The sequence below is a fragment of the Syzygium oleosum genome, unplaced genomic scaffold (genome assembly GCF_021117445.2).
Source record: "Syzygium oleosum isolate NSW1041296 unplaced genomic scaffold, Sole_v2.1 Sole_v2.03, whole genome shotgun sequence".
In the NCBI taxonomy this organism is placed as follows: domain Eukaryota; kingdom Viridiplantae; phylum Streptophyta; class Magnoliopsida; order Myrtales; family Myrtaceae; genus Syzygium; species Syzygium oleosum.
This window is the reverse complement of record NW_026607487.1, coordinates 5,609,747-5,622,862: the sequence shown is the minus strand read 5'-3', so window position 1 is coordinate 5,622,862 and position 13,116 is coordinate 5,609,747. Positions and strand designations below refer to the sequence as shown.

At 40.1% G+C, this 13,116-nt stretch overlaps 1 protein-coding gene across 1 annotated transcript; it reads left to right on the top strand.

Annotated features, from left to right (window-relative positions):
• Positions 1-11,061: 11,061 nt before the first annotated feature.
• On the top strand, positions 11,062-12,755 carry LOC115680912 (transcription termination factor MTERF15, mitochondrial-like). The gene has a single exon (XM_030604750.2). The coding sequence runs from the start codon at positions 11,277-11,279 to the stop codon at positions 12,402-12,404; it is 1,128 nt and encodes a 375-aa protein (XP_030460610.1). The 5' UTR covers positions 11,062-11,276; the 3' UTR covers positions 12,405-12,755.
• Positions 12,756-13,116: the final 361 nt, after the last annotated feature.

The window sequence follows — 13,116 nt, the reverse complement described above, 5'->3', positions numbered from 1 at the left end:
CATTAAAAGTACAAAAGAATTGGCTAGAAAAAGGCGTAAAAATATACGGACAGACGGAGAATGAAAGTCATTTAGCTCTACCTATAGAACATTAGCCTAAAATTATCTATTCGAACATTTCCCAAAATTATTGACCAAGGCCAAGAGCCGCCATCCGCCCCCACATTCCCCATTTATTTCTTTTAAATAATTTGGAGAAATTGACATATCGCCGACACTCTGGGCTGCTTTCTTCTGGTTCTTTTTTTTTTCTCTGGAATAATTATTTGATCCTATTTCTATTAATTTTCGAAAAAAAATAGCTACCTAATTGAATGGATGATAATTAGAAATAACACTTTTTCGAGAGAATTTGAGAATCGAAAAGCTCGTATTTTAGAGGAAATCACTTACTTCAAACGGAAAATATTGCATTTCCAAAGCATATTCAATAAGTCCTAATAATTTTCATGGAGGCATTCATTAACATATTTTTTTGTTTCAAAAGAAAGAGTTACGGCCATCTTATTTTTTCCCTCTCTCTTTCTTATATTCAAATAAATACGAATCGGAGGACGTCGTGATTCAAGGCGTTGATCGGAGATTGAAACTTCTATTTTAAATTGTGTAAAGATTGAACATAGGTTTTAACGGATAAATAACCTCTTCTTGTATTATGACTTGTTCCGAATTGATCACTTATTAAAAGAAACCCAATTCTCGAAAAGAAAATTATACAATGCCTTGCAATTTTTATTTCATATTTTGACGGACAATACTCGGCTTTCGTCCTTTATTAGGCTAAATGGCCGTCATTAAATAAATATCACATATAAATTAGATAATCTTCATAGTTCGTAATGCGTAAGACAGGCAAAGACAGGCAGAAAATGAAAGTTGCTTAGCTCTCAATTGAATTAGTCGGATCATCCTACATTTCTTACATAATAGTGATAGTTCCTAAGTATCTCTCACCATCTTATTTTTTTTGTTTCAATTATCAATATTAACATATTTTAATTGACCGATTTAACATGTTAAATTTTGGGTTTGGCCCCACAGTTGAACCAATGTGACCTAGCCCTCAATTTAGAAAACTAAATGATGAGTTAAATAAAAGGAAAAAATAATATGGCCACTTGAAGTATCTGAACAAAAAAAAAACAGTATTAAGTTTTTATAACCTTAAGTCTCAATCATAATCGTGCTGCCCGATTCATGCCACTCTTCTCATTTTCTTCCACTATAAGACAACCAACGATCATTACAAAAAAAACCAAGCTCATCTTTTCTTAGGATTCAGACAAATATGACCTAATTATAGTGCACTAAATCCATATGAAGCATGTGGCAGTCATCTATTTTTCAGTTTATCTGATCTTGCACGTAAAAAATCTATAGTCGGTCCAACTACTCCTCCTATATATATATATATATATATAATCCATGGCATCAAGCCAATCATTCACGCACTTCAAAACTGCCAAGATTCATCCCTTCACAACTTTTTGGGACAGGGACTCCATTTTTTAAAATTATTTGTTCGCGGGAACTTAAATAATCTTTTGCGTAAGATTTTGCGAGATCGATATAACTACTCTGAAAGGCTAAAGCGTAAACATATGTAATTACGGAGGAAGATTTGAACTCAAGACCTCCTATCTTAAGATCATGTAATATTTTTGTGGGAAGGCTATCAATAGTTCTGAAAATTTAAATTAGGGTTAACATCACGAAAAACTCCAAATTGGTAGCACCTTTAACAAATTTACCCCAAATTAATTTTTTAACCACCAAAAACCCCAAACTGGTCCATTTGTGATAAATTTACCTTTCCTTAATTTCCGTTAAATTGGTTGATACCACAAAAAATCACAAGCCGGTACACCCGTGATAACGGAGGATAAAATCACAAACTGATACATCGTGTCATCCAACTCGGCAATTTGACGGCAAAATTTAACGGAAACTGTAATATAGGATAAATTTATCGCAGATGTACCAGTTTGGGGGTTTTTGGGTGATCGAAAAATTAATTTTGAGTAAATTTATCATAAGTGTATCGGTTTGAGATTTTTCGTGATATTAAAAATTTAAATTATTAAGAAATAAATGCGTAATTTAATATTTAGATATTATACGTGGGCCTCGTCCGAGCACGGCCTTGGCGCACGCGGAAGTTTCCAAAACACGTGGATCTACCCTCATGAATAGAAAGAAAAACCCCCACGTCGATCTCTAAACCACGTGGAGACCACGCCATCACATGGTGGGACAAGAACCATCTTCTCGTGTCGTTGGCTCCTCTATCTATGGCCAGGACTCAGACGAATTGCCATGAGCAACCCTGATTTTTCCAAACCCCCAGCCACCATCTTTTCACCTCGTTCCTTCTTGGATCCTTCACTCCCTTGCAACTTTGCGATCCTAATCATTGACGAAATTTCACCCCTAAGCCAAGAAATTCTAACGGAGCTGGGATCACCTACCATCTCACCGCTCCCCAGAACTCCTAAAATAATATCGGAGACGGGGAAGTAGCGTAACTTTTGACTTCTGTTATGCCCGAACGAACGCATTCAAGGTATACATACAAAATGATATCGGTCGCAATCCTGAGGTAAGGATTGCGATGGATTACGAATATAGATTTATCCGCTTCCATGTAATGGTTAGGGAACGTAGGGTGCAAGTGAGGGCAAAAAAAATTGAATCGTATCGTTGAGAAAAGGCAAAAAGGAAATGAAAACCTTGATTAAAAAAATACAAAGCTACAGAGGCCACCGTGGCGACCAACGTGGTGGGTGGTTACCCATGTCCCGGTGAAGCGGGAGGTCCGCAACCACCGTGTGGTGGTCACCTAAGAGCCACGATTGCCGCATGGCAGGAGAGGAGGGTATCCTGGTTCTCTTTCTTTTCATTTTTCTTAACATTCCTCTTATCCTATTCAAATATATCCCACCTCCCAGGCCAATATGTAATCAGGCTTTTTATCTAGACTTATTCGAGTTTATCCCGTCCAAAGTGCATCACTGGACATCGGTTTTATGCAAATATCTTAAAATAAGTCCAAATCCAAACTACCAAACGCAATCTTAGATAAAAGAGAAGCAACTTGTTATTTGGGCCGAACAGGGCCCACATACTCATCCAAGATGGGTGGGCTTATACGGCCCATTAGGTAGCTTAAGAACCTAAAAAGGTTTAATGGCAAGGTAAACGCAACGATCTTACCTAATCGTTGCATGATTAAGTAGAGCCAAGGATTATCCAAACTTCATAGTAACTTGACACGTGGTCCCTTTGTTATTGGCCACGTGTACACTCTCCCCCAAGAAGAAGCCTCCGCACCAAAATGCACAAGCAAACAATGTAATATCTCACGTCACTGAAAACTAATTTTCCAATCACTAAAGAAATAATAAAATTAGAATAAAAATGCCATGTACAACATTGGGTGATAAATTTAAAATAAGCATAAAAAGTTATGATTGTCAACTTTATAATCTCATGTACAGTGAAAATGTTTAGTTAATCAAAGAGGAACTTACAAATTGTATGATATAAAACCTTATAACATATGAATGAGAAATCAAAACATAATAATTGGATAAGTACTTTTTCAGAAAGTACCACTTTCTATAGTTGCAATAGAAATCGAAAAGTTAAATCGACAACCTCCATTGGGTGAAGTCTTTTATAAATTTAAAGTTTAAATTTCGGTATCCACAAAATTATGGCCGAAGTCATAATAACAATTAGGTACCTTAGATCTCTATGCCTTACAATTTTCATTAGGGAAAGTAAATGAAAATTTGCTTCAAGATTGAATATACTGCCATATAACTTCTTACTACTGTAACTAGAGATTTGAATCATATAATGAAGTATTCCACGAAAAACAAGCAAAGTACAGTAAAAAATGAAAAGAAACAAAAAGTATTGGGCAACGTTTTTTCCACTCATTCTCTAGTTAAAATACTCCTCAACACAGTAATTTGACTATACTGTCATTTGTGGATCCCACTTTTTAGCAATCCTCTTCCGTCAATGTTTTAAGAAAGTGTTCAAACTTTCTAGGCGTGTCCCTTTTTTTTAAAAAAATTTTCTATTTCTTTTCTTGTGGATCGCACGTTCACTTTCCTTCATTTTCTTCCTTCTCTCCGTTCTCTCTCATGTAATCATTCAGAGCAATAGAGAGATACAGAAATTGGAGACTTCCATGCTTGTGTTGGTGGAGGCGGCTGAGATGGTCCTCATGCCCCACGATAGCACATTCTCAAGCCGCCGAGTAAAGGTTCTGCACCACATGTCTTACAGCAACAAGGGTATCGTGTTTACTAAGAGTCGCGTATACTGGCAGGGCATGAGGAGGATGTGTTAGTGGTCTGCCCTAAGAATCAATCAAGGTTGATACTCTAATATTAGTTGTGGATTAGGTTGTGTCGGAAAACCGATCTTCACTATACTTAGGTAGTCATAATGTCTTGCTAGAGACCGCTTATGACTTGTGGGCCAAAAGAGTTTTGGGCACACTGTTAATGTTTAGTGAACCTACAGGGTCGCACACAATAGCGAACGGACTTAATATTGTCTGTGCACCTTGATCTACTTAAGAAGTAGATTTTAATTTATTCTCCTATTTAAATTATCTATGCGGTCGTGCGCGTTATGAGATAACGATTAAACGTACGATTGAAAGTGGACGGTTTAGCGGGCCCAAATAGCCTGACCCACTTCTTTTAATTCCGCTAGATAATAAAGCTGTATAAATAGATAGAGAATCGTTCTCTGTCTAAGGGTTTTTCGATAGAGTATCGAAAATCAAAAGGCGTTCAAGAAAAAGGAACTTCAAGATCTTTTGCTAGCACGTGGATCGTTGGAGAATTCCGTTCATGTGTGTGGATACCGGTAGAGGCGCAACACTTGGGGCGCTCATCCAGACACAATCAGTTTCTGATTTATCTTCGATCTGCAAAAGGTACGTATCGAAATTCCTTTTCGATTTCAATATACATATGGATCCTGTCTAGGGTTCTATATTCCGCTGCGTTGTTTTTCGTTGATGAACCCTACAGGATGTGCACTTTGTATCTGATGAGCTCGACGAAGGTGGAGTTGTTCATGCCGTGAGGAGGAGGAGCTAGTAAGGGTGATGGGGAGGCTGAGGGTGGCGGCTTTGAGCAATAGAGAGGCAAAGAAATGAAGACTTCAATGCTTGTGTTGGTGGAGGTAGCTGAGATGGTCCTCATGACCCGCGATAGCACATTCTCAAGCTGCCAAGTGCAGGCTCTGCATCACATGTCTTACAGCAACAAGGGTATCTTGTTCACTAAGAGTCGCATATACTGGCAGGGCATGAGGAGGATGTGCACTTTATTGTGAAAGCCAAGCGATCGAACAATAAAATTGACAGAATAAGAAAATAAATCGGACACCAAATTTATGTTTGTTCGGTCGTAATGATCTACATTTACGGGGAGAGCAGTACGGAATTCCACTATAGATCAAGCGATACAACGGAGATTATAATCACACTCGAGTTACTCAAACACTCTAAGTGTTTCCCAAGCCCTAATTATACCAAATAGCTCACATAGTGTTTAACCCCACAATTACTCACGAAATAATCTCTCAATCTCACGAAGGAATTATACATAAATCTTAGTATAAGATTTAATCGCTACAAACACTTGAACTCTTGATGTAATTTCACGAACAAAATCACGAACCCAATGCCAAGCACTCGCTTAGAATATCTCACGTTAACCGCGGCGCTTCAAGACTTCTCTTCGCGTCCTCTACGTCGTGCACCCTCGAGTATATATATAAGTCACCGCCAGAGATTAATGAATCTTTGGATTGTCATCAAAGATAACTAACTGTGTTGGAGAAGTAAATAGAATCCAACTGGAATTCGGTCAACCAACCCAACTTTCTTCTTCTTCTTTTTTTAATTTTTTTGTTGCTTTCTGTCTTTGTTTGACACATTAACCGAGTCGATGTCTAACTCAAAGTCCATATTGAACTTTCCAGTTTCTAGCTGCAGACTCCAACTTAAATCTGGAAACTACCTTAAAACACAACTCGTGCACCGCAGCTAATATCCGTAATTTGCAATTTTATATTTTCAACTTTCTTGCACCAAGTTTATACAAAAAAAATCAATTCGGGTCGAGTTCGTTCAATGGGCTCAAACTCGAGACATATTTTCAACAATCTTCACCTTAGCTTGACGTCTGAGGCAAGTCACAATCGCTTCGATAGAATCCGAATTTTGCTACTACTCTCCCACAGCCCCAATGGGCTCAACCGCCATAGACGTCTTTCAAGTTCAAGCCGTGCTTGAACTTCATCATGACCATGGACCTCATCTGAACACCAACTCCATATATGCCTTTAACCGCTTGCACAAGGATTTTCCGACATAACCTCCTTAATCGCAGATAAAGCAAAATCATCATTGCATTCATATCTACGAGGAAATCGAATACGCACCTTGTCAATTTCAGCAGTTACAGCAACTGTCGATTCTATAGGCTCCACCTCGCTATAAGCACAATCTATGTCGATTACTTCGCTAGTACACACTACCTTAGAAGTTTCTAATTGCAACTCCACCTCAAGTTGAACACCATTCAAATCTCTATGAACACTGCCAATAACATTCCTAGCCAGAAGTACTGGAGACTCATCAAATGTAACTTCTCTGTTGATAACAGGTGAATTTAATTCTGGGCACAACAATTTATAGCCCTGCTCACCTTGTGCATAACTTAGGAATATGCATTTTGTTGCCCTTCTATCGAGCTTACCATCACTAACTCGAACATACATGGACAACCAAATATTTTAAAAATAGAATAATTAGCAACGTTACCTGACTACACTTTTTCGGGAGTCCAACATTCAATCGTAGTCGATGGGGATCTATTTTTCAGATAGCACGCCGTACTAAGCGCATCCGCCAGGAATCTCCTAGCTATACCAACATTAGAGAGCATTTTATGGGCCGTCTCTAGTAATGTCCTACTCATCAACTTTGCATCATGTTGTGGTTCATTGGCACTAGTGCGGTGTCTTACTATACCTTCCTTCATGCAAAATTCGTTTAATAGCTTCAAGCAAAACTCCATACTACTGTCAGTCCACACCTGCTTGATTGTTTTACTAGTCTCATTTTCGATCAAAGCTTTCAACTGCCTGATTCTAATAACAGCATCAAACTTGTGCCTAAGCACAAACACCCACGTCTTCCTCGAGTAGTCATTAACAACTGTTAGCATAAATATGGTAATCTACCTCGAAGGAAACCGCGATAACCCGCGAACATCCAAGTAAATTAATTCTGCACTATCCGTAGTTTCTCTAACAGTCACACTGAACTGCACTTTCCGCCATTGATCTAAATCACAACACCTGCATACATTTAGTACGTTAGCCACATAATCACATAGCAAATTTCTTTCACTTAGATCCTTAAGGCTTCTCTCGCTAATGTGCCCCAAACGCATATGCCACAATTCAGACTCTCGAACTGATGCATTCGACGTCTCCATGACAAATTTTATCACTATCTCATCTTGAAGTTCATACAAGCCACTATGCTTGATTCTTTTCATTATCACCAAGGTACCTCGAACAACCTTCAAAATTTCATATTCTGAAGAATACCGACATCCAGCTGAATTCAGGGCACTCAAGAAAATCATATTTTTCTTTAACTCTAAAACATGCCTCACTTCAGTCATTATCCACATAATACCGTTGTGTATTCTGATTCTAACATCATCAACACCTACAACATCGCACTTTGCATTGTTCCCCAACTGCACTTTACTACTATCCGTGCACTGATAAGTAGTAAACTAGTTTTTGTCTAGTGTAGCATGAAACGAACAACCAGAATTCATAATCCATCCGCCAAACGATAAATCATCAATGACAGACAAGACATAATCAGCACTATCCGAATTACTGTATGCTATAACCGCAATATCATCCGCAGACTCAACTTTAATTCCTTTACCCTTGTCGTTTTTCAGCTTAAAGAAATCCCTTCGAAGATGCCCCTTTTTGCCACAGTTCCAACAGACAACACTACCAGTCCTACACTGACTACGTCTATTTGAGTTCATACTATTCCTGCTAACACGTGTACCGATTCTTCCTCTATTTTCACCTACTAAAGCAGCAGCTACATGTTCACCAGATTCTCTTCGACGGATATCCTCATTCAAAATTAAATCTTGAACACCATCAAACATCAAACTTGTTGATCCATAGGAATTACTAACAGCAATAACAATAATATTCCAACTATCAGGCAATGAGGATAATAGAATCAAAGCACGTACCTCATCTTCAAAGTCAATGTTAACCGAACTCAATTGACTAATAATCACATTGAATTAATTAATATGATCAGCCACTGACGCACTTTTGCTCATCTTCAAATTAAACAAGCATCGCATCAAGTAGACTTTATTGATTGCAGAGGGTTTCTCGTACATGTCCGACAAGGCTTTTATCAAACCCGTAGTGGTTGTCTCTTTCACGATATTAAACGCGACGTTACGAGCCAACGTCAGCCGAATAACACCTAAAGCTCGTCTATCCAGCAATTTCCATTTAGCTTGCTTCATCGTCTCTGGCTTCTTCCTAGATAGAGGCAAGTGCAGTTTAATCTGATATAGATGATTTTCAATCTGCATTTTCCACAAACCAAAATCATTCTTATCAAATCTATTGATTCTCACTTTTCCTTTTTCTGTCGCCATCGATTCACTTCAACTTAAGCAAGCCTAGCTCTGATACCAATTGTTACGGAAGCCAAGCGATCGAACAATAAAATTGATAGAATAAGAAAATAAATTGAACACCAGATTTACGTGATTCGATCGTAGTGACCTATGTCCACGGGAAGAGCAGCACGGAATTTCACTATCGATCAAGTGATACAACGGAGATTACAACTATACTCGAGTCATTCAAATACTCTAAGCGTTTCTCAAGCCTCAATTATACTCAATAGCTCACATAGTGTTAACCCTACAATTCCTCACGAAATAATCTCTCAATCTCACAAAAAGAATTATACACAAATCTTACCATAAGATTTAATCGCTACAAACACTTGAACTATTGGTGTAATTTCACGAACAAAATCACGAACCCGATGCCAAGCACTAGCTTAAAATATCTTCACGTCGACCGCAGTGCTTCAAGACTTCTCTTTGCGTCCTCTACGGTGTGCACCCTCGAGTATATGTATATGTCCTCGCTAGGGATTAATGAATCTTTGGATCATCATCAAAGATAACCAACTATGTTGGAGAAGGAAATAGAATCCAACTGGGATTCGGTCAACCAACCCAACTTTCTTCTTCTTCCTTTTTTAATCTTTTCGTTGCTTTCTTTCTTTGTCTGACACATTGACCGAGTCAATGTCTAACGCAAAGCCCATATTGGACTTTCCAGTTTCTAGCCGCAGACTTCAACTTAAATCTGGAAACTACCTTAAATCACAATTCGTGCACCGCAGATAATATCCGTAATCTGCAATTTTATATTTTCAACTTTCTTTCACCAAGCTTATGCAAACAAAATCAATTCAGGCCGGGTTCATTTAATGGGCTCAAACTCGAGATATATTTTCAACACACTATGTATCTAATGAGCTCAACGAAGGTGGAGTTGTTCATGCCGTGAGGAGGAGGAGCTAGTAAGGGTGATGGGGAGGCTAAGGGTGGCGGCTTTGAGCAATAGAGAAGTAGAGAAATGGAAACTTCCATGCTTGTGTTGGTGGAGGCGGCTGAGATGGTCCTCATGACCCACGGTAGCACATTCTCAAGCCGCCGAGTGAAAGCTCTACGCTACATGTCTTATAGCAATAAGGGTATCGTGTTCACTAAGAGTCGCGTATACTGGTAGGGCATGAGGAGGATGTGCACTTGGTATCTAATGAACTTGACGCAGGTGGAGTTGTTCATGCCGTGAGGAGGAGGAGCTAGTAAGGGTGATGGGGAGGCTGATGGCGGTGGCTTTGAGGCATACTCTCCACAAGCTGAAACACTTCATCGGATCACACCAACAGCTTAATTTCACTATTTAAAACTTTTGAGAAATTTAATGTAATATTGTTGTAAGTCTCGAGATTGTAGTCTCATTTATTTCGATATTTAAAAAATTTTCCTTGCACATTCAATTATATGGTGCTAATACATATATGGTGGGAGAAAGATATTAGAAGTACTAAAAATTGTGTACGACGCTCACTTTAGTGTCAAAAGCTTACTTTAGTGCCAAATTTTTTAAAAAAATGCTCATTTAAGTACTAACTTTTATTAGTTTGGTTGGAAATCCGATGTAGCCTTTTTTTTTTATTAGTTTCTTAAACTGATGTGGCTCGTTGGAGAGTTCAGTCAGCATTTGAACCCTAAAACGACGTCGTCTAATACATTTCCCCAAATAAGATCCTAAATACCCAAATTGAAGAGAACTCCCTCAAATTCAAACCCTAACCGGCCATTGAACCCAAATTCACTCTCGGTTTGCCTCCAAAATTACAAGCTCAATCTTGTAAATGGAGTTCAGGAGCTTTAGCAGCTGTTCAAATTCGTTTCAACGAAGCAAATAAGATGGTAAGTATTACTGTTTTGCAACGGCGAGCGAGCAAGGAGGAGTTCGTAGTGTTGTGAAGGAATAGGAACTTAAAGCCCCAATTTTGATCCGCTTTGTACGATGTCGTTTTGGCCGGAGGCTGTGCGATATCGTTTCGTTTGATCGAGCCACGTGGACTTGGTTTTTAATAATTAAAAAAAGCCACATAATCAATTTTGCCCTTCACCAAAAAAAAATCGTTGGAATATCTCGCTGTTGATATTTAAGCGATCGTTTTTTCTTTAATTTGGCACTTAAATTATCTAGGGAAAACTTATGTCAAAGAGCGTATACATCTTTTTTACACTTCTAACGTGTTCTCCCCGTTGACGAAAACGTTGCACGCTCCCCTTAGTACCAAAACGTCGGAATGGATTGGGCAAAAAGCTTTGACTTGGGATCGATTTCAAAATTGAAACGTTAAGAGTCAAAAACCCTAAATCGCATTCGACGCCAACGGCCTTCTTCAAAGGAGCCCGCAGTGAAGAACCTGCGAGAGACACCATCGTCACCACATCAGGACACGAAACCTTCGCCGCCGCGGAATCGCTCCGGTGTCGGAGCGAAACGAAGGTCCAGTCCATTTCGGAGTTTCATGAAAGTCTCGCACGTCCATCGCCGGTCGACTCGATCCCATGCTCGTCAACCTCGCTCGCAGAGCCCTGCTTCAGGCTAGGGTGGTCCTTGCGCTTCCCACCGCCGGAGCTCGAACCCTGCTCCGACCGTCCTCGACCTCCTCGGAATCGCGCTCCTTCACGGTCTCCTACCTCGTCAATGCCTGCGGGTTGTCTCCAGAGTCTGCCCTTTCGGCATCGCAGCGCGTCTGCTTCGAAACCCCTTCCAGACCCGACTCCGTCCTGGGTCTGCTCAAGGAACGAGGTTTCTCTCCGACCCAGATCTCGGACGTCGTCGGCAGATACCCCGGGGTGCTTTTAGTGAGCCCGGATGCGATTCTCTTGCCAAAGATCGAATTTTTGTGCTCCAGAGGCTTTTCCGACTCTGATCTAGCCAGGGTCATCAGTACAGCCCCGAGGTTATTGGCCAGGAGCTTGGAGAACCATTTGAGGCCTACTTTGGATTATATTGGCGATCTGGTGCAATCAGGCGAGGATGCCGTTGCGGCCATCAAACGTTGTCCGAGAATGTTTTACGAGGATCCGGGAGTTCTGCTCATTCCAAAAATCGAGATTTTGAGGGATAATGGAGTGCCTCCAGCAAACATTGGGCACTTAGTTCTGTACCATGGGCCGATATTCCTGGCATCGCTTGAACAGTTCGATGAGGCCGTGAATAAGGTTAAGGCGCTGGGTTTTGAGCCTTCGAAAGTGGGTTTTGTCACGGCTTTGCACATAATTAGGGGCTTGAGCGAGCCGTTGTGGAGGAGGAAAATCGGTGTGTATGGCAAGTGGGGTTGGTCGGAGGAGGAAGTTGCTTTAGCTTTTAGGAGGCATCCGTGGTGTATGGCGGCGTCGGAGAGCAAAATTATGAACGTGATGGACTTCTTTGTCAATGAGATGGGGCTTGATTCTTTGCATATTGCGCGGCGTCCGGTGGTGATCTCACTGAGCTTACGGAAGCGAATTGTTCCTCGGTGTTCAGTGTTTCAAGTCCTGTTGTCTAAGGGCTTGGTCCATCCCCATAGCTTGGCTACATCCTTGATAGTTCCGGAGAGCAGGTTCCTAAAGGAATTCGTGACCCCTTATTTGGGAGAAGCACCCCAATTGTTGGATCTTTATGTGGAGAAGATGGGTCTTGCAAGCTAGTTCTTTGCTTTACGAACTTGTTCAGGCTAATCTAGGATGCTTATGAAAGCAAAAGAAATTCTACTCCTGCTGTTTTGGGCTATTTCTGATAAATTGGGAAGCTGAGTTTTCTTTACTTACCTTCTTTGTTTCATCCCTCCAGTTCTCCATGTCGAGCTGTGTTATATCATAAGATGTTCTGTCTTTTTAGGAATAGTATGCTCGCTCATGAAGAAAGCTTTGCTCTTAAATTGAAACTAAAGTAATTCACTGCAGATTGTTGAGTACGTAGTCTGACTTTACTCTAGTTTAAACTAAACTTTGCACTTTACTCTTTATTTATATTTATTCCCCCAGTTACCTATTGCCACACTCATCGATCTTTATGTGAGACCAGTTTTATTTATTTCAAATTCTCTGATTAGACTTTGCTATAGCTTCTCTTTGTTCTATACCTCCAGAAAAACATGGATGTATTGGTAAGTCTGCGGTTGCTCTAGCTTCATGATGGGTTGCCATCTGAATGCTTATCGAAATTGCTCCAATTTGTACTATCACTGGATTCCATCCTTTCGTGCATGGATCTTGGGCTTATGATATGAGATCATAAGAGCTGAGTTTTCCATTCTGTATCGTTGCTTGTTTTGGGGTATGATGATACTGTGCTACTGGTCCTGTTCTATGTGAGCCTATCACCGTGGTAAGAGGCTAACAGAGCAGAAGTAAATTCTTG

Bases quoted from the DNA above. Each gene is read 5' to 3' on its own strand.
- LOC115680912 (XM_030604750.2), top strand. From the start codon at position 11,277: ATGCTCGTCAACCTCGCTCGCAGAGCCCTGCTTCAGGCTAGGGTGGTC.